Consider the following 23,237-nt stretch of genomic DNA (forward strand, 5'->3'; position numbering starts at 1 on the left):
ACCAGCATTACAATACATACACAATACAACAAAACAACAACAACAACAACAACAATACTAATAATAATATATATTAATAATATTTACTGTAATGTTTTCTTATGAAAACAAAGACTAAATAGCTTATAGATAAAACAACCTTATAATAACCATACATATATAATTTACCACTACTACTACTACTACTACTAATAATAATAATAATAATAATAACAACAAAATTATCATCATCATCATCAACATTTTCATTCTTAATAAATGTTATTTTGTGTTTAATGTAATGTTGGTGATTTTTATATTTAAAAAGGTAAATATATGGGTATCGGCAAAATAACCATACATAAATAATGTACTGTTACTGTTACTACTATTATTTTTAGTATTACTATTACTATTACTACTACTACTACTACTACTACTGCTACTACTGCTACTACTACTACTAATATGCTAGTACTACTACTACTACTACTACTACTACTACTACTGCTACTACTACTACTGCTACTACTACTACTAATATGCTAGTACTACTACTACTACTACTACTACTACTACTACTGCTACTACTACTAATAATATGCTATTACTACTACTAATAATATGCTACTACTAATAATAATATGCTATTACTACTACTCCTAATCCTACTAATAATACTCATGCTACTACTACTACTAATAATAATATTAATATTGCTACTACTACTACTACTACTACTAAAACTCATGCTACTACTACTACTACTAATAATAATAATACTCATGCTGCTACTACTACTACTACTAATAATAATATTAATATTGCTACTACTACTACTACTACTAATAATAATACTCATGCTGCTACTACTACTACTACTAATAATAATATTAATATTGCTACTACTACTACTACTACTAATAATAATACTCATGCTGCTACTACTACTACTACTAATAATAATATTAATATTGCTACTACTACTACTACTAATAATAATAATATTAATATTGCTACTACTACTACTACTACTAATAATAATAATACTCATGCTACTACTACTAATAATAATAATATTAATAATTACAGTTGGAATTTGCATCACCTGACCTCTTCTAAAGATGATTGTGGGCAAGCCACAGCTCTAACAAGATAATTACCTTATTATTATTATATTATATTATTATACCTTATTATTATTTTATATATTATACCTAATTATCAGATAATCTCTTGTGGGGCCAAAAACATTGCATCTTTTACTCAAAAACTGGATAAAGCAAAAATGTAAAAACACAGTAAATCTACTGCAAGTCACAGAACAGGTTTTTGCACCGAATAATTCTTAAGACATCTTTGCCCTCTTTGTTGGAATAAGAAAAAGGCTTTATTGGTACAGTATGTTTATGAATGCAAGGCTTTTTTTGTTTACACTGCAGTAAAAGTGTGTTTGAATTTCTCTCTTATTTTATCTCTTATCTCTTAATGGAAGCGAGAGAAATGACATTTTCCATGATGTGCTTTACATGTTCCTAATTGTGATGAGGGAATATCCTTCCTTTAGCGACAGACTGCTTCACCCCAAGTGTGTGAAGGAGCGGTATCGCAGGTCCTTCCTTCCTGCTGCCGTCAGACTGCACAACCAACACTGCTCCCAACGGACCACATACACACACACTTAACTACACACACATGTTCATGTTCAGGGAATACTATGTGCAATATCCCATCCCCATGTGCAATTAAGAGTCTTTTACTGTAAATAATATTGTTTATTGCTTTTTTAATTCTTATTTATATTGTGTGTATATAGTGTAAATTATTTATCCAAATTTTTTGTAACTGAGTGTCCTGCTATCCCTTTCTGCTGCTACACTGTGAATTTCCCCACTGCGGGACTAATAAAGGATTATCTTATCTTATCTCTTATCTTATATCATTCCTGAGAGAACCACCATTTTTAATTCTAATTTGGCTGGAGCGCCTCCCTGAGGTTAGGAGCTGAAACAGGTGAAGGCCAGGGTTTGTTGAGTCAGCAAGGATTTTCTCTGCACTCTTTCTGGTTCTGGACAGTGGGCAAGTAACCACTGATGATCTTCTCTGTGGATCTGTTGATTCTCTGCAGTTGATTCTCAGTCTGTGATGGAGGTGGTGACCACAGACTCTGTCATGGCTGTGTAGAAATGAAAGCTTCGGGGCCCCGGTTGGTCCAGCAGACTAAGGCGCTATCACTGTGGTTAGAGGATCGCTGGTTCGAATCCTGTTCACGCTACTAGCCAGCTACTACTACAGCCGGGACCCCCGAGAGAGCCCAACTGGCCCTGCTCTCTCTAGGATAGGTAGATGGTGCCATCACACTAGTGTGGAGCTGGCATCTGCTAGCTTGTGTGTCATAGCCAGTGATGCGCCTCCAGGCACGTTGGTTGCCTGGTGACGTTGCATCTGCGGCAGTTCAAAAAGAGGTGTGGTTGGCTGGGCACATGTTGGACACTCGCTAGTGTCGGGAGTGTTGCATGTGATGGAGGGAGGAGAGAGAATGCATACGGGTTGTAAATAACTAAATTGGGAAAAATATGAGTAAAAATCTGAAATAAATCATAAAAAAAGAGATGAAAGCTTCAGCTGTCTTCATATAGATTTGCTCCAAAAATCTATACGAAGACAGGTGCAAGTTCCCCCCATGCAATACAGTCCAAATATGGACGGTAAGCTTCAAAAAAATCCTGTGGAATTCACTGTGTTTGGGATTTCATCAAAACCAACAGATTTACGTACACCTGTACTCCTTTCAGCCTACAGCAGTTTAGCTCCGCCCATTCATGCTGAAGTTATAAGGACTGTTTCAGCCCGATGGCAGGTGTGGGCTAGAGGGGGTTAACCCAGCATTGAGCTGTGGAGCAGAGGACCTGTGTGCTTTGGATGATGGTTGGAGCTCCATCCCATACTTTTGAGATGAGTTGGGGGGTTGGGGATGATGTGGGGTGGTGATCATCCAACATCCTGACCTCACTAACGCTTGTCCCTGAACACAATCAAATCCTCACAGCAATGCTCCTCCAAAATCTTCTCAGCCTTCTGGACAGTAGGGACAGTTATTTCAACAAAAGCAGAAGAAACTCTTTTTAATCCCCTTAATTTCCGAAGAAACAATGAATGAGCAGGCGTCCCATTACTTTTTGTCCATATGGTATAAATCAGTGCCAGAGTTGGAATATGGTCATGTTAAAAAGATTTGTGTGTAAATATAATGGGATCTTAGGGAAAAAATGAAATTCAGGGGCATTAGTGGTCGTAACCACAGACTACTTCCTTTTACAACTACATCTGCTTTCTCTCACACAAAAACCCACAGACACAGCGTTTAGTGAATCATCTAGCTAACGAATGGGTTTTGCGACGACACTGTTAATAATTCACTAGTGTTTTTTGAGCTGTTCTGTCATCAGGCTTACTCAGTTGTGACTGCTTAGTTCAGGACTGTCAGGGCCAGGAGCGTCGTTCCTAGCCTTGGATATTTGTTATAAGCGTGCGATGCCAGGCGCTGATGATATTGAGAAATGCTATGTGAGTGCAAGATTCCCCTGGGACTAGCACCATATTCTGGTATTGTGCAGAAGTCTGGAGAGGGATTTAGGCCCTTTGCTGGGTCAGATCTGTTTGCATTAAAACAGCCCATGTCCAGGGGCTTGCCGGCCATATTTGCCCAACGCTGGCAGCCAGGCACTAATGCAGAGGTTTATAATTAGCTCGTGAACTGGAAGCTGGTGGAAGCTGCGTCCACCATCCGTGGAATCCTTTGAAAGGAAGAGGGAGAATTTAGGGGGGTATGTGTGTGTGTGTGTGTGTGTGTGTGTGTGTGTGTGTGGGGGGGGGGGTGCTGGGGGAGGCGGGGTGATGAATCAAGGTTATCCTGGCATATAATCCCTCTGGCAGGGGCAACAGTTTCCACTTGTTTATTATGCCAGCAGAGAGAGCAACACAGGCAATGACAGACGGAGCAGACAATGGCATTAATGTGGAGGACACTCAACAGATACACATTAAACCACATTAAACCGAACCCTGGACTACATAATCATTTTAATGGCCATTTATACTGCATCATGCGGAGGAGCGTCACTGCCTGTAGCACTCGTTAATAGCATTAGCTTAAGCACTAAAAAGGTTCTATATGGTTCTTTAAAAGGGTGCTATATTTAAAAGACCCATCAAAGGATGATCTGCAACTGTCATGGTTCTATATGTACAAATGTATTTACCCTGGAAATCCCACAATTCCTTCTGTCTCACAGGACATCACTGTATGTTCGTGCCAGAATCTACAAATTGACACAGTCAGCGGAGAGCCCACATGGCTTTTTAAGACATTACACATGTTCTGTGCTTGTGTTTAAACTATGCACACATTAAATGACACATTTTTTTTATCATTATGTTTAGATACAAACAAAAGGGTTACATTTGTAAGCTCTCCCATTGGTTGGGACTTCAGAAGCAGAACTGAAGGCCTAAATGCTTCATATCACTATTATTAGAAGGTCTTTGATGCTTTGATGTACAATGAAAGCACAACACAACCAATTAATACGAAACAAAACCATAGCTATTCTTTGAAATAATGCTGCCTAGCTAGCAATGAGATGTTTATCTTACCAGGTCAGAGGAGTTTCTTTGTCCATCCATAAAACACTGAATGCCTGTCTTTACCTGAAGCTGTGGCACACGCCCTCATTCTTCTTACCAGCTTTTTATAGGAGTGATCCTGCCCTCAGAGCAGCACTTATACGTTATATAGGAAGCTGTATAAGAAGATGACAGCTGTGACCAATCTAGTACAGCTCTCATAATCCAGTAGTAATCAAGTACTTCACAAGTAACAATACTGCAATAAAATATTATGTATTTGTACTATTTTAAGTCATTTATCTAAATTATTTGTTTGGCCTTGCACACAGGATGATTATCTGGGTGGTCTGAGAGTAAACTACAGGGTGGGCCATTTAAATGGATACATCTAAATAAAATGGGAATGGTTGGAGATATTAACTTCCTGTATGTGGCACATTAGTATATGGGAGGGGGAAAACTTTTCAAGATGGGTGGTGACCATGGTGACCATTTTGAAGTCGGCCAATTTGGATCCAACTTTAGTTTTTTCAATGGGAAGAGGGTCATGTGACACATCAAACTTATTGAGAATTTCACAAGAAAAACAACGGTGTGCTTGGTTTTAACATAACTTTATTCTACGTGGCTTTATTCCTGAATTATTTACAAGTTTCTGACCACTTATAATAGGAAGTTAATATCACCAGCCATTCCCATTTTATTTAGGTTTATCCATATAAATGGCCCACCCTAATGACGTACAGTCAGCCCTATATATATATCGCCCTAAATGAGTTCAGTGCACAGAGATAGAGGATTGGGAACGACAGTGTCCACATACACAGTACCATGCAGAGGTTTTAGGCCCCCAGCCAGAGCTTGAATGTATTCAGTTCCATCATCAACTCACCTAATTTCATTTGGGTGAAAACTATAAATAACAACAGACTAGCATGAGGACGCTTTGGAGAGGTTTAATGAACACAATGATGTCCAACCATGACTTTTTGTATGAATGTCATTAGTATTTATTCTAATATTAGTGTTTTACTGAGCAAATGTCTGTCAGTAATGGGTTCAACTTGAAGTAGCTGGATGCATTTGTTAGAAGGGGTGTCCACAAATATTTGGACACAAAGTGTATCAACATATAGAAACCTTGCATCTTCAAAACACCAACTTTACAGGAGGAGGGGGAAACTTAATGGATGAATGGATAGACAACGCTTACTGCCCAGATAGATAAGCTCATTGTATGTCTGTAAACACTACATCTACACTCCTGTCAGACACTCTAATATATATTCATTTAGTGCAACGTATCATAGGAGTCATGCAAGCATATTTTTATTGGTAGCTTACAGCAATTTTGCATCTAGACACACTCTAAATTAGTACTTACTGGAAAAATATGAACCAATTTGTTTTCTATTTATTTGTTTGTTTGTTGTTTATTTAAGTATTTATTTATTTCTTACATCTTTTTCAGAACTAAGATTATTACACTTCTAATTGTCCAATGCTTCTTCGTTCTTTTGCTGTACTGCAGCAGAACACAGCCTTTTAAATGGCTGCCGCAAGACAAAGCTCACAGGCTGAAACAGGCAAATATGGGCATGCGGCAGAGGCAAATCTGTGACTTACGCTTTCATATCTCAGAAGTGTTGAAACGGAGAGCCGCTGCGAGCCGTCAGTGACTTTCTGAGAAAGATAACGGCTGCAGAAAGAGCGTGTCGCGCAAGGCCCCAACAACTGCACTCGCATCATGTTTCTGAATAAATAGCAGAGCCACCTGCTCAGGATGAACACTCGTATGACAAGAAGAACATTTGTCTGTACCCCCTACTGTTCCCCAGAGTGTGTGTATGTGTGTGTGTGTGTTGGGGGAGATTCAGGGATGTGACATATGAGTACTTGGATTGTCGTGTCTCTCACAATCCATACGGAAATCTGATATATAATCTGACAGTGTTTAGATTTTAAATATACGACATATATTGCAAAGTATGGAATTCCCTTATATCCATCATATACACTATGATGACAAAAGTATTGGGACACCTGCTCATTTAGTGTTTCTCCTAAAATCGAGGGTATTAAAAAGGAGTTCATCCTTTTTTTTGCTGGAGTAACTGTCCCTACTGTCCAGAGAAGAAGGCTTTCTACTAGATTTTGGAGGATTGTATTTAGTGACAAAAGTGTTAGTGAGGTCAGGATGTTGGGTTGGATAACTACCACCCCACCTTATCCCAATCCCCCAACTCATTCCAAAATTACTGGATGGAGCTCCATCAACCATCATTCCAGAGACACAGTTCTTCCACTGTTCCACAGCTCAATGCTGGGGGGCTTTATACCCCTCTAGCCCAAGCCATTAGGCAGTGTGCCAATAGCTTCATGTTTATCTGTTCCAGAGAGTCCTATTCTATTGGTGATGCTTCTCTACAGAGACTGGACAAGCTGTGTGTGTGTATGTGTGCAGTTGCACATGTCTGCCAGTAATGGGTGCAAAATGGGTGCAGTATCTGAATGCATTTGTTAGAAGGGGTGTCCACAAACATTTGGACACAAAATGTATCAACATATAGAAATCCTGTATCTTCAAAACACCAACTTTACAAGAGGAGGGGGAAACTTAATGGATGAATGGATAGACTATAATGCATAGTTACTTACATGTTAGCTATAGCTATATACATATAAATGTACATATATGCATTTACCTGCCAATCAAAAATGAATAATTAATGAATGATGAATTAATAAACTTTAATGAACATACTTATATAGGTGAATGTAATATATATATATATATATATATATATATATATATATATATATATATATATATATATATATATATATATTATCTGCCTAATCCTTTATGATATATGTGCATGTACACTGATCAGCCAAAACATTACTACTAAGCTTAATATTAAGTAGCACCACTTTGTGTCTGCACAACAGATCTGAGCATTCGAGGCATGGGCTCCACAAGACCTCTGAAGATGTCCTGTGGTCTCTGGCACCAATACGTTAGCAGCAGATTCTTTAAGTCCTGTAAGTTGTGAGGTCTATCCTTAGACCACTAGGTACTGACCATAGCATATCAGGCAAAGCCCACAAGACCTGTTTAGTTCCTGTTTTGGAGCTGTTCTGACCTGGTCGTCTTACCATCACAGTTTGACCCTTGCCGAAGTGTCTCTTGCCCGTTGCTTGCCCATTTTTCCTTTTTTTTTTTTACCAACATCGCCCTCAAGAACTGACTGAATACGTAGATCCCACCCCTTGACAGATGCCACTGTAGATGAAGATAATCAACGCTTTTACTTCACCTGTCAAAAACATAAACATAGACACTATGAGTTATACACTATCCACATGCAAATGAGGCTCTTTGGCCCAGAGGCATTCGGAAAACCTTGCCTTAATGCCTTCTTTTTAGAAAATCTGACCTCTGCATCGGCTCCTTCTTGTTGAAACATCCGGATGAGCATTTGGAATGTGGCTGAGAGGCACGCTTAGCATGGCATTACTCTGACTTACTGACAGACAGCATGCTTGCCCACATGCCCCGTTACTGATAATTTACTGAGCGAAAACAGGAGGCCCCTCTAAGGTCACCTATTACACTTAACGGCAAAGTGCCTCTCAGCTGTCCTTTTTGTTCTTATATGGAGTGCATGTTCACTCAGGGGCTGTCAGTATCAATGTATTCATTTGCTTACCTATGTTTGTCCACAGTGAGGCTCTAATTGCAAACAATACAGAAAAAATATTTATTGTTTAATAAATATAATTGATTATTGAGCTCAGCGTCAACTCTTAAAAATGAACACACTGATTTTACTAGATTCAAACATGTGCATCGTACGGTCGTACATCAACACAACTTTGCTGACTTTAGTTGACTTTCTTTTGTCAATATTTGCGTTGATGTAGTAGATTGTATTAATGTGAAAATGATACAGATATTGAAATCAGGTCAATTTAGGTGAAAGTAATTATTTAAAGGAATATTTAAAATGTAATTGGAATATTGGATGCCAGTATTAGAATCAGGTCCATTTAATGCATCACTTTTTTAATGTAAAACATGCAACTGTACAAAAATCTAAATCTATTATTAAGCATTGAGAAAGGGCTTCAATTAGCACCAAGCAATGTAACTTAGTTTATTCAACTTAAATAAATGCATCATATACAATTTATATTACATTTAAATGACCATATATCATTTTGTTTTATGTTGTTTTTGTATAATTTGTGTTTTATTTTTCTTGTTTTTATATTATTATTTTATTTTCAGGTTTTATCTTTTTATAATGTTCAGAACATTTGCTTCAAAACAACTCAGGACACTTTTAAATCTGTGGAGCTGTGATCACATTGTTATAAGCCTTTATTAGTCAGTTTATTAGTCAATTATTAAACTGAGGCTATTTCATTAAGTGCACAGTACTGCAAAATGAACTTTTTTTTAAGTAAACTCAAGTAAATACTTTAAATGAATCACTGCTTCCAACTGTCAGATTATTTTTTTTACCACACATTTCTGCACTGTGCTTAAGTGTAATAGAGACTCAACACATGGAACTCACTTTCACCTCAGCTGAGAAGAGGCCAGGGTGATGGACAAGGTCACCTACATAAGTGCTCCATATATAGGCCAACTGTACATAACCACTTGCGGAAATGGGAACACCCTTAATGGAAAACGTGTATTCCTAGGAATGAAATGGACTCAAATGACCATTTTGTAAAAGGTGTTAGTCATTAAAAAACTGGTCATTAGTTATTTGCTTGTTTTTTTGCTTTTTATTAAACAAACAAATAAACAAAAAAAAGTGCAAATTACAGTAAACGTGTAAATAATAGTAATTTGAGATGATTTTTCTTTGATTTTACCTGTATAAACACTAAATAACTACAATAATTACAACCATCAACCACAAATAGTAGATAAACCATTACTGTACCCGTAATAAAGCACTGATTAACCACCTCAGGTATTTTATGATAACTGCAAACAATATTTCTGCTAATATTTCTGTGTTTGTTTGTAGGTGATAGCCACACATCCCTCTGCCTGATGCTCATGGTGTATTCTTATGTACTGAATGTATTGTCAGAGCCACAGGGTGGGTGATATTTCATCCCTGGAGGCCCGCCAGGTCATTCCTAAGGACAGACACTGGGCTATATCTGCTAGGCTAACAGCAGCCAGGACATAAAAGCAGCCATTGTCTCAGCAGTCTGTTGTTCTGGCCTCAGTCAGTGCCCATCTCCCACACAGCACCCAGGTAACCCCTGATTTCAATTCTGCCTTCACTGCACTGTTAAGAAGAGAATAGTGAGGTTGTGATTTGCTTTGGAATAACATTTTTTTTTGTTGTATTTTTTGTGTTAGAAGCTGTCATCATGTCAATGTAAGTATTGTCTTTTTGAATTATGAAATAGTTCATGATTGATGTTCATTTCTATTATTACTTATAGTTCAACTTTCTTATTTCATCACTGTCACTCAAAAATCTCCTTTTTCTGACATAATGTAAATTGTGTGAGAATTTCGTGATGAATGGGCCAATAGAAATGCTCCAAAATGACTTGGAATAAAATCTTTTTCCATTGAAAGTTAAGAAGGTTTTTTACTGCTCCGGTACAGTTGCCTTTTTGGAGATACCAGATTTGTGTGTGATCAGCTAGTAACAAGTTGCAACAGTTACAATAACATACATGGTTTAAAGTGGCACTGAATTACTGGTTTATTGTTAATGCTTCATTGCCAAATGTCTTTTCCTTTGTATGAACTTCACCATTTGACTCTGGCAGAGAGGTGAGTGTCTTTTTCCAGTGTATTTTGGCTGTGTGATGAGTGTGTAGTGTGTTTTGTGTGTTTTATGTGTTTTATGTGCATAAAAGTAAAAATGCAGAATATTTGGATCATACTCAGCAGTAATTCTCCTTCTTTTGGGATCGCCTCTTTGCCATGGCATTGTAATTCCAGGGACGTCCAAAAGGGAACCCGAAGGCATTTGACAAGGTATTTATAGACCTGATTTCATCAGTGCTCAAGATACCGAACGTTCACATCAAGCCGGTGAATTTTAACACTCTTGAAATGACAATATCTAATGCGTGTTTTCATCTTTACAGCCAAAATGCAAGATTTCTGCTTCCCGAAAACTCTCCCTTAAGGTTTGTGGCAATGATCTCTTTTTTGTTTTCAATTACGTTATATTTAAGACTTTTCTTTTACAGTGGAAAAAGGAAAAATTCAGGATATTGAGAACTGTGGAGCCAAAGAAGAATTTTATTTGTGAAATGGGCATCCAAAAGTTTGGGAATGCACCCCACAAATCTTTGACCTTGTAACATTGCTGATGAGGGTGAGGAATGTTGCAAATGCATGGAAGATTTCTTAACCTCTTAAACCCTAGGAGTATTTCTGAGTTCTAATTTTAAGGCATTTGATTCAGCAACTACTTAGTATTCAGTACCTACTGTAAATGTCTCTTCTATGGAACTGATATGTAACTTATGGGCCCACATACAGGCCTTTAGGTTTTGAAGGGTTGAAGGGGACCCGAGAGATATGAACTCAAACATACATAGCTAGAAAAAAAGTAGACAATGCTGGAATGGCATAAACAACAAAGACCATGAAACCTTTAACTCAAGCGAAGCAAAAACAACATAACGTCTCTAAACCAACTGCCACATAAAACCCCATATATGGCTCTATACTAAAGTTCACTGAGCTCTTACAAAAGACAGGTGAGTCTCATAATCAGTGCTAGCTAAAGGGCAGAGTTTGCAGGGGCTTAGCGGTGAGGTGACCAGTCCAAACTAAACAAAGAGCACATGGCTCAGGGCCAAGTGCAGAGTCCGGTGGTCCAGTCCTCCTGTTTATTTATACACCAAACACCAACTTAGCATACTGTCTAAAATCTATGGCACCTTTCATTCCATGTTTACCATTTTTGAGCTATATTTATTATTTTTCAATATAAATATAAGTTGATAAGATCCCTGGGTGAATAATTATCTTGCGTGTTTAAGGTGGTAAAACTTCAGGATCCTGCAGATGATGTGGGATTCGTAGATTGAGAAGAGGTTGGATGTGTGGAAACTGGGTCATAAAAGAAATGATTGCATTTGGGTGTGCCAAAGGCTGTTAAAAGTATAAGATCCTTGAGGAACTGTTAGGGGTTCTTCAATTTGAAAGTGCTTTGAGGAACCTTCAAGAAAAGATCTTCGGAAGAAAAAGGTTTCTTGAAAGTTTCTCAAAGCACCTTAAGAGTAGGGGGCTCCAAGTAGGGGGCGCCATCCTGACAGACTTTGGCTATACTAGACGGAATAAATCACCACCTGGGGGAAAAAAAATAAAGCTACTATAAAGTAAAGATTACGACCTTCAAAATCCTCCAAAATCTCCAAAGGGCAACCCCCTTTTTAACTTTCACTGGAGATCAATATAAGTAATGTTTGGAGAGCTTTTATTGGCCCATTTATCATGAAATTGTGACACAATGTAAAGAAAGTGTAAACTCTAAGAATTACAATTTATCTGTTTTCCCTTTCAACTGCAATCAATAATACATACAAATCTCAGTGGTGCAGTGTTAGAACTAGACACTACTCTGTTAAGGAATGCAAGAGATTCCAGCCCTTTTATATGTCATGTCTGTGTTGTCCAATCAGATGCTGCTCCTCAACAGAGCCATAGAGGAGCTGGAGAAGGAGAAGCAAGACAGAGATGAGGAGAAAGTCCGTTACCTGGGAGAGAAACTGCCTCCTCTTCAGCTCTCAGGGCTCTCACTGGAAGAGCTACAGGTATATCTGTGTTCAAACAAGTCCATGCCTCAATTGGTTTTGTAAAACGAGGGCAACCTACCCAATATAAGGCCTCTGAGGAAATTAAAGGCCGAATGATCTGCTTCAACCCTTCCTCTGTAGAGAGTCGCCCAGGTGCTTGTTCAGTCTCTTCTGCAACTCTCGTCTGGCTGGTCTCCCTCTGCGCCCCATCAGACCCCTTCAACTTATCCAGAATGCAGCAGCACGGGTCGTCTTCAACGTTCCTAAATTCAGCCATGTCCCTCCACTGCTGCGTTCTCTCTTCACTGGCTTCCTGTAGCTGCTGCCCGCATCAGATTCAAAACCTTGACGCTGGCCTACAAAGCCTAGAACTGACCAGCCCCTCCGTACTTGATGGCAATGGTCAAGAGCCCTTTGAGCTTCAAGTACGGCTCGACCCACCATCCCTCAAAATCCTTATTTCTTTTTTCTGTCCTGCACCAAAGTGGTGGAACGAGCTTACCCTGGGTGTCCGAACGGCAGAGTTGTTCGCTGTCTTCAAACCCAGACTGAAGACCCACCTCTTCTGAGAGTACTTGGGCGAATAGCAGAGTGGTCTCCTTATTGACTTGTGTTTAGTAGAGTCTAAACTTAGAGGATCTTTGAATTTTTAGCCTATGCAAACTAGCTGAGGTTTTTCTTGGGTAAATAGCAAAGCACTTTAAGTGAGTCGCTCTGGAGAAGAGCGTCTGCTAAATACCGTAAATGTAAATGTAAATCTGCTGTTTTGTAACTAAAAACCCTGGATGTTGTGTTTGGATACGCCTCTCTGCATTTTTGGTTTTGGATTTTGATGTTGGACAAAAGGTTTTTGGCTGCCTTTACAAACCACAGAGATTTCACTACATTTCTTCCCTGTTGAAGAAACTGTGGCTTCTGAATATTAGCTAATGCTCACATAAGCAGTACCTTCAACAATCACAAGGCTATAGTTTGTTTTGCCATCACAGCTTGAAAAACTGTACGTACCTCAATGTTTAAATCAGAAGAACTTCCAAAAGCTATCTATTGAGCTAGAGATCGACCAACTGAAAGCTAAACCAACTGCAAGCTAGCTAATCTGTCTGTCCCTTTGCTAGTCTGGTATTTGCTTATTCATTAGCCAATTCGTTTGTCTGTCTAGCTATTCTAGACCTGTTTGTTTATTTGTTTGTAGTCCATCTATTTGTAACTGGACAGTGCCTCAGATATAACATGTTGTCCTAATGAAATGAAATGCTTTCTGCTTGCTCATACCTTTCAGAATCTGTGCAGGCAGCTCCATGAAAAGATCGATATTGTGGATGAAGAGCGATTTGACTGCGAGGCTAAAGTGGGCAAGCACAATAAAGATGTAAGTATAAACCAATGTGCCTCTGAGTAAGAATCTTTTCTGTGATCAGTGGATCTCAGAGTCTTACATTACTGATGTTTTTCCTTTTAAAGGTGCCCTAGAATGAAAAACTGTATGTAGCTTTTGCGTAGTTGAACGATAAGAGTTGGATGTGACAAACTGTGAACCTCAAACACTGACAGCTCTTCATTCAATGGAAAATCTGGCACAACCAAAACAGAAATGCCTCTGCTAGGTAAAGGGAATAGGTTGCTACACAAACCAGGCCTCGTGACAACACTATCATACACAGTAAGACATAATACTTAAGGAATAATTACAAAAATAATTCCAATATTTGCTATGCAATGCTATACTACATGGCTCCTGTGAGCTGTTGCAGTGTTGTAAACCAGCTGATAAAAGCAGAGCTCATTTCTTTTAAATGTAAATTAGTGTGTTTTATTATAATATAAAATAACAGGGTTGTAAATAGCTTGAAAAACAAATCACCTTGCGTGTTTAAGGTGGTAGTAATTTCAGGCTCCTGCAGATGGCGTTACTCAAGGATGATGGGATATAAATACCTGCGGTGTGTGTGACTGGATTATAGATTGAGAAGAGGTGGTACAGTGCAGTAAGGGGCTGTTTATAAAGCATAACATCTGTATATAAAGCAGATGTTAAAAGATTGTTAAAAGTTCTCGAGGAATGTTTGGGGGTTCTCTTAAGATTCTTTAAGGAACCTTCAAAAAGAGCTTCTCAAAGCAACTTAAGAGGGTTCTCCACCATTTTAAACTGAAGAATCTCCAAACATTCCTCAATGATCTTATACTTTTAACAGTGTAGTGTGAAGGAAGGAGCTGAATCTGCAGGTGTATGGAAGAGTATGGTCATACGGGTCTACCAGCTGTGGCAGAAATCCCTACTGTCTACAGCAAATCTGAACAAGATATTTGAACAAGACATTCACTGCACTGTACCACCTCTTCCCAATCTATGAATACAATCACACACCCTGCAGGTATTTATAGCCCAATCATCCATGTGCAACGCCATCTGCAGGAACCTGGAATTACCACCACCCTAAACACGCAAGGGTTAGTTATCTTTCCTTCTCTTTGTACTTTGATTTTGGGTGAATGAAAAAGTTTTTTATAAATAATAACTACTATTATGATATTATTAACAATATAATCACACTTGGTGGGACGGTAGGACTCCTACGTATCATACTGTCCTGTAGTCACCCCTCACGCTCGTTCCAGATTCATGAGCTGAAGCTGAAAGTTCAGGATCTGGGAGGTAAATTTAAGAAGCCAGCGCTGAGAAAGGTGCGCGTGTCTGCTGATGAGATGATGCGAGCTCTGCTGGGCTCCAAACACAAGGGCTCCATGGACCTCCGAGCCAACCTCAAGTCAGTCAAGAAGGAGGATATCAAACAAGAGAAGGTACAGTAAACTTTACATGGCCTTTTTCACGGTGGACAAAATGATTTATTTTGATCAAATGGTTCTTTAAGCTGTTCTGTAGAAGATCCACTTTGGTCCCATAAAGAACCATGATTGTGTGAGAAGAACCTTTAAATTGGTAAAGATGCTTTAACAGCTTTACATCAAGAGATGGTTCTTTAGACCTGTAAACGGTTCTTCACACTCACTCCACTCATGCCTGTTATATTACGTAATTGCTACAGGAACCATAAGGTTGAGGTTCTTCTATGGCATCGGCCAGAGAACCTTTGGAAGCATCTTTAATTCTTTATTCTTTTTGACACTGTAGATTCACAAAGCATCACGTTACGTAATTATTGGTTACTCCTAAGGTAGTAATGACCTAATATTTACCATTTACACCTCCACAAGCTCATGAGATTAAAGTGGTTCCATTGAAATAAAGGTAATGCATCAATACAGTGTTTGTCCTGCAGATGGCACTGCAGCTCTGTGCCAGAACATATAGTTTATTTTCCACGGGACATGGTAAGACAGAAGTAGTGCTAATCTGCAGACCCTTTATGGCTTGGTAGACAGTACAGTTATACCATTTTGTACCATGTTCTCTTTCTCAGGTCCTGACCTCAGAGGTAGGCGACTGGCGTAAGAACGTGGAGGCCATGTCTGGTATGGAAGGCAGGAAGAAGATGTTCGATGCTGCTGGAGGAGGCCAGTAAGCCATATCATCACCGTGATGTGAATCGGGGGTTGGAGAATCCAGACTAAATTGAACAGAAATGAAAAAAGTGAGCAAAGAAGAAGTAGGAGCCACCAGTACATATTGAACCTGACCAGATTAACTAGTTAATGGACTGACCTGTCCTGGAATACACTTTTAAAAATAAAGGTGCAAAAAAAGGTCTTTGTAACAATGGTATAGTTCTCTAAACGTTTCCTTGAAAAGGAACCTTTTAAAACTAACGTAGGTTCTTTACCAGTTAAAGGTCTGTCCCATCATATGCACCAAAGAAGAACCACCTAGAAAACTTATACAGCCAGACATGACATCTACACGTTGACCTGCCAGTGCTGCTGCTTCTTCATATGAACCCATTTTTAGATGCTGAATAGCTGTGTCTGCTTTAAAGAACAAGGCAGAGGGTGTGTAGTTTCTGCTCACACACATCACAGTGGAAATGCCGTTGACGTTAGAAAGGGCTTAGTCATTGAGAAAGAACAGGGAGGGGTGTCACCCAACATCCTGGAATGTGTGTTATGTGTGTGTGTGCTGTACGGATGTGTTAAAGACGTGTAGGTTGTGCAAGATTAAACACTGCTCCAGTCATCTGTGTGTAGTCCCCTTTTTACGCCAGGCTTAACACCCTAGACTAGACTCTCCTCAGCATTGCTGAACTGCATAGTTATTCTTGTCAGTCCTGTTGCTGATCATGCTCAGCTACCTGGGGGGTTCTCAACCTTTAAGTCACACTGCAGACAGCACTAACACTGACTATACTGTGGGCGAAAACTCCTCTATCGCTATAGGACTGAGAAAGCATTCTTTGACTACACTACACCAATCAACCATAACATTAATACCATCTGCATAATAATAAAATAAAATAAAATAAAATAAAATAAAATAAAATTTGGAAGCAAACATAGGACATAGGACAAACATGGGCTACACAAGACCTCTGAAGGTGTCCTGCGGTATCTGGCACCAAGACCTTAGCAGCAGATCCTTTAAGTCCATGTAAAGTTGTGAGGTGGGACCTCCATGGATTACATGGGTTGTCCTTTCTTGAACCTTTTTTTGGTAGGAATTGATCGTTGCATACCAAGAACACCCCCAAGACCTACCTAACATTTTGGAGATGTTCTGACTGTTCACTTGCTGCCTGATATATAGATCCCACCCCTTAACAAATGCTCCTGTAGATTTTCACTTCACCTTTTTTTGGTATTAATGTTATGGCTGATTGGTGGAGGTCTTCCTTGTACATATACGACCACCCATTAAAGCATTCTTAAAAAGGACAAATGCTACATTCTAATGGTTCTTTGAGTTGTTATGAAAACTATATAGAACGACTGCCTTTACTAAAAGACCTGGAAGAATCAATTTTCAGAGATCATTTAGACGGTGTTGGGCTTTAAACTTTAATATCATTCTTGTGCTTCTCATTTACAAAACGGTCTTCTATCATAAAGAACCAAATGTGCTGCTTCTAGAGCAATACTGAAATGAAGATATAACATAAAATACATAGAGAAAAATGCATAAGACAACTGTAATATTCTTGTCATTTTTAACTATCATAAAAAAGTTGGGAATGTTTATAATTCCATATATTTATACATAACAACTTTGAGAAGGACATGAGACCCCAAAATTGGTTTAGATGCTTCCAGGTTGAAATTAAGTGATCAATAAACTATAAAATGGCAACAGTCTGTAACACACAATAGGACTAGACCAATAAAATGCCATCAGACACACTGAACACTGTCAGTTTCACAATTGTTTCATTTTTCAGGATTTTAACAGAAAATTATTTTTCATGTTTTTTTTCATATCTCCACTTCTCCAAAAATATTTGATTGTACATATATATATATATACATATTGCTTATTTTAATTAATTCACAGCTTTTTCATAAAATGCAGACATGCAAAATTCTGAAGCTGTACTCCAACTAGTTTTAGTTATACATTTTTAAAATGACCTCATTCAGATTTGCAATTTTTATTTGCATCTAAAAATGATAAAATGTATAGCTGCTAACACATTTTTGCTAACAATATTTACACATTAGATTATCTGAGAACATGCCTTGTCAAGTTTTTTTTGTTGCATCCCTAAACAAATAACATTAATTGAAACAAATTAATAAACTAATTACTGTAGAAATAAGATAAATATATATACACATATGCATATCCAAACATCACATATACGCACATAAAGGAAATATTCATATTTTGCCAACAAGTATTTTATATAATATGAAACAAAAACTATATAAAACATTACAAACTAAAAAAGCAAAATAACATAAAACATATATTACATATATACAAATATGTAGAAGCATCATAATTATATTATATAAGATATAATAATATAAATGTTTTGTTAAAAAAATGTGTGTGTATATGTGTGTGTGCATGAAAATAAATAATTTACGCTGTGTAAAGACTCTATTAGTGTGATAGTATTTGTCAAATCCAAAGACCAGTCTATTTCTAGTCTATAAATACATCCACAGAAAGTTCACTTGAGCACCTATTTGAGTGTCTGCAGGGTTACAACCCAAAAAAGCTTAGCTTTGAAAATCTGACACATGACTGGACTGGCCAGGCCCTAGATGAGCTGACCAGGGAAGACCGTTAGATGTTTCCAGGATTGGCTGAAGTCAGGTGTTGCTAAAAGGGCTATTCTGTCCCAGGAGAGTTCACAAACAGAGAATATAGGACAAGGCTGAGACTTAACAAGTGCTCAGTGTTTTACCACAACACAGATAATGGTGTATTTTTAGCAGCGCTCTTGACCGTGTCTGTTCTTTTTGCAACCTTGGAGAGGTTACTGTCAGTCACTGCAGCTATTCGTGCATAATAATAGATGTGGGATGGCATGCGTTGCGTCGTGTTCATGTTTTGAAAGCATATGTGAACACTGTGTGCAGTTTAGTGACCAAGAGTGTTTGGGGTTTATTCTAATGTTATATAGAGTTTTACAGGTATACACACTCACTAACTACTGACTTTATGTTTATTTGGGTTCGTTCTAATGTTATATAGAGTTTTACAGGTAGACACACTCACTAACTACTGACTTTATGTTTATTTGGGTTCGTTCTAATGTTATATAGAGTTTTACAGGTAGACACACTCACTAACTACTGACTTTATGTTTATTTGGGTTTATTTTAAAGTTATATAGGGTTTTATGGGTAGATACTCTCACTGACCACTGACTTGTGTTTATTTGAGTTTTTTCTAATGTTATATAGAGTTTTACAGGTAGACACTCTCAATGCTGAGGTTTGAACAACTTCCTTGACTGTCTTTGCAGTATTGAATCTTAAACTGATTTTGTTTGTTTTACACATTAATGCATCAATAATTCGTTAGGTGTGAAGATTCCCTCAGGGTGGATTACAGAGACTGCAAAACAATATAGCTTCAGGAATGTCCATGCTTAATTAGACAGTGGTTGTGCTGTTCACATGCGGTTGGTAGATGGTTGGGTTTGTTTCAACCTAACTTTTATTCATGATTGATTTATGACTGATATTTGCCACATGTTTATATATATTTATATGCGCATACACCTGTTTAGAAAAGAAGCCTCAGGTTCTTATTCTGCAAATGGAGAATTGTGTCATTACCTAATTGTGGTTGAAGTGTTGTCAGTGGAATGGTGGCTGACAGACAAACTACAATGCACTGACTATAAGGGCGTGCCTCTTCACATTCCCTGCTTTTCAACTCCCTGCAACAGAGCTTCAGAACTGAACTGAAACCTCGCCCACAGAGCTCACTGATAGGTCATCTGAGCACAAGGAGAGACCAAATGGGATGCAAACTGAACAAATCCCACCAAACACATTGAATGGGGTTGCATTTACAGTCAGGAAAGAAGACTGGCTGCTGTTTGAGGAACCTTGTACCTCATTAGCAGAGAAGATTCACCTACACAAAAATAAAGCACTCAATTCAACAGATCCATCAAGAAGGAGCTAAATAGCCATGACAGCCAAGTATGCGTCTCAGAAATCTAACCATCTGTGCACACATCAATGGATTTCAAAAGCTAAAGCAGATTTGGCAATTCTGAAATCAGGCTGCCCCAGTGCTACTGGTTTCTTTCTTTGTGTTCCAACCAGCTAAAAAAGGTGTGGTGTCAGTTAAGATAATCCATCAAATCTCTTCTTTTTTCATTTCTGAGTCACCAGGGACACAAATACACAAGACTGCATATATGTGACGCATTGGGTGAAGAGAAATATTCATCACATTCAGAGGATTCACAGGATTGTACATTCCTTTGGCATATAAGGGCTGTATACCATTTATGTGGACAGAAAACAGAAATCTAAAATGTTCAAAAAATGAACAAATACAAAACTAAGGGCATGATTAAAAAAACGTCAGGTAAACATGATTTACTGCTCTTGATCAACAGAGCCTGATCAAAAAAAATGTTATAAAAATATTATGAAATGAATGTCGTACGTGATCGGTAACAGTAAAACATTTGATTTTTTTTATATTATTATAGATACTTCATATGTGAAATCAGCCAAATCTACCTACAGCCGTATTCAATATGTTTGGGCAGGCAACCCTGGTGATTGCTGTCTAGGACTGGAGTTCCCCACCCTTGGTGTATGAGAGCCACTTTTTTTAAACAGACAGTGTGAATACACGCACTTACAGTGCAATCTGTGACAATTTACTGAAAAACTGGAAATCATTAACTAAAATGCACTTTTCTTCATCAAAGAATGAGAATTCAGCGAAACTCAGCAAACCCACCAGGACATGGCTAATCCTGAAATTTGCCGGTGGGCTTAGAGGCTGTTGTTCCTTAAGTTCAGGCCAAATATTGTACTGCACTTGGTGTGTGCTTTAGAATAAGACGAATTATTAAATGGCTCCACAGCTTGGGCAGCATAGCTTTTAACTCCTTGCACGGTACACAATACATGTGACAGTGAGACATACTGGGACCCTTCAGATGATTTATCCCATCAGTGCGTTTGTAGAGGACATCAAAGAAGCAATGTGTGTCCTTCGAAAGAGTTGAACTAAACCCATTGAAACAGGGTAGAGTTTTTTTAGACAGTATAATGGGCATAATATTCAGTCAATATGCAGTAGTAAAAAAGTAGAATTCTGAACATTTAAAAAATAATTAATTACAAAGATTGTGTCACTGTCCAAATACTTATGGATGGTATTGCATGGCTAATACAAAATGTTTTAGTAGGTAAGAAGGTACATACACACGTGGACAAAATTGTTGGTACCTCGGTTAATGAAAGAAAACCTCAATGGTCACAGAAATAACTTGAATCTGACAAAAGTAACAATAAATTAAAATGCTATGAAAATGAACCAATAAAAGTCAGACATTGCTTTCCAACCATGCTTCAACAGAATTCTTTAAAAAAATAAACTCATGAAACAGGCCTGGACAGAAATGATGGTACCCATAACTTAATATTTTGTTGCACAACCTTTTGAGGCAATCACTGCAATCAAACGATTCCTGTAACTGTCAATGAGACTTCTGCAGCTCTCAGCAGGTATTTTGGCCTACTCCTCATGAGCAAACTGTTCCAGTTGTCTCAGGTTTGAAGGGTGCCTTTTTCAGACGGCATGTTTCAGCTCCTTCCAAAGATGCTCAATAGGATTTAGGTCAGGGCTCATAGAAGGCCACTTCAGAATAGTCCAATGTTTTCCTCTCAGCCATTCTTGGATGTTTTTTTTAGCTGTGTTTTGGGTCATTATCCTGTTGCAAGATCCATGACCTGCGACTGAGGCCAAGCTTTGGGACATTGGGCTGCACATTGCTCTCTAGAATCCCTTGATAGTCTTGAGATTTCATTGTACCCTGCACAGATGCAGCAAAGCAGCCCCAGAAAATAACAGAGCCTCCTCCATGTTTTACAGTAGAGACAGTGTTCTTTTCTTGATATGCTTCATTTTTACGTCTGTGAACATAGAGCTGATGTGCCTTGGCAAAAAGTTCCATTTTTGTCTCATCTGTCCATAGGACATTCTCCCAGAAGCTTTGGGGCTTGTCAACATGTAGTTTGGCAAATTCCAGTCTGGCTTTTTTATGATTTGGTGTTTTTATGATTTGGTCGTCTCCCATGAAGTCCACATTGGCTTAAACAACGACGGATGGTGCGATTTGACACTGATGTTTCTTGAGCTTTAAGTTCACGTTTATTCTCTTTAGAAGTTTTTCTGCGTCTTTTGTTATTATTCATATTTTCCATCTCTTTGATTTGTCATAGATTTTCCTCCTGCAGCCACATCCAGGGAGGTTGGCTACAGTCCCATGGATCTTAAAGTTCTGAATAATATGTGCAACTGTAGTCACAGGAACATCAAGCTGCTTGGAGATGGTCCTATAACCTTTATCTTTAACATGCTTGTCTATAATTTTCTTTCTAATCTCCTGAGACAACTCTCTCCTTCGCTTCCTCTTGTCCATGTTGAGTGTGGTACACACCATGTCACCAAACAGCACAGTGACTACCTGTAGCCCTATATACAGGCCCACTGACTGATTACAAGATTGCAGACACCTGTGATGCTAATTAGTGGACACACCTTGATTTAACATCATTCACCATTATTTTTAGTGGTACCATAATTTTTGTCCAGGCCTGTTTAATGAGTTTACTTTTTAAAATAATTCTGTTGAAGCATGGTTCAAAATCACTACCGTAATTCAGTAAATCACTCTGTACAATTGTGGTGACAACGACTGTAGTTGGCACAGGCTTACCAACACTGGATAGCTTAAGACTGGAGAAATGTAGCCTGGCCTAATGAATCTGTATTGCTTCTGAGAATCATCACACAGATGCTAGTGTCAAAATTGGGCACCGACAGGAAGAATCCATAGACCCTCCATAGAACCTTGGACAAACTTTGGATTTGGGAGTTAATATCAATCAACTATTGCTTGAATGCCACAGCCTTTCTGAATATTTCTACATGCATCCCTTCATGACCACAGTTTATCATCTTACTGTTTTTCGATCAAGCACAGTCAGATCCAGATCGCAAAAGCCTACTGGCTTATCAGAGAAGCAAGTGCAAGATTATAATTGGCGATGGCTCTCTGCAAACACCTTTTATATATGTAAGATGCTTTGTGAATACCAGGGAAGAACATTGTAAAGGTTACGTAAATACAGAAATAACGTGTGGCGGGTCCTTAGATTGAGAGGAGGTGGAACAGTGTAGTGAGAGTCTCAATGGATGTTTGGAAAATGGATCCTAAAGTATA

The 23,237-nt window shown here is 38.4% G+C and overlaps 1 protein-coding gene across 1 annotated transcript; it reads left to right on the forward strand.

Annotated features, from left to right (window-relative positions):
* The first annotated feature begins 8,893 nt into the window (after positions 1-8,893).
* tnni1d (troponin I, skeletal, slow d) lies at positions 8,894-15,935 on the forward strand. Its single transcript, XM_072673530.1, has 6 exons — positions 8,894-8,902; positions 10,750-10,791; positions 12,298-12,429; positions 13,694-13,783; positions 15,031-15,213; positions 15,834-15,935. The coding sequence occupies exons 3-6, from the start codon at positions 12,298-12,300 to the stop codon at positions 15,933-15,935; spliced, it is 507 nt and encodes a 168-aa protein (XP_072529631.1). The 5' UTR covers positions 8,894-8,902; positions 10,750-10,791.
* Positions 15,936-23,237: the final 7,302 nt, after the last annotated feature.

This window comes from Salminus brasiliensis, chromosome 2 (assembly GCF_030463535.1).
Source record: "Salminus brasiliensis chromosome 2, fSalBra1.hap2, whole genome shotgun sequence".
NCBI classification, from domain to species: Eukaryota; Metazoa; Chordata; class Actinopteri; order Characiformes; family Bryconidae; genus Salminus; species Salminus brasiliensis.

Bases quoted from the DNA above. Each gene is read 5' to 3' on its own strand.
- tnni1d (XM_072673530.1), top strand. From the start codon at position 12,298: ATGCTGCTCCTCAACAGAGCCATAGAGGAGCTGGAGAAGGAGAAGCAA. The intron at 12,430-13,693 runs GTATATCTGTGT...CATACCTTTCAG, and splicing joins TCTCACTGGAAGAGCTACAG to AATCTGTGCAGGCAGCTCCA. The intron at 15,214-15,833 runs GTACAGTAAACT...TCTCTTTCTCAG, and splicing joins AGGATATCAAACAAGAGAAG to GTCCTGACCTCAGAGGTAGG.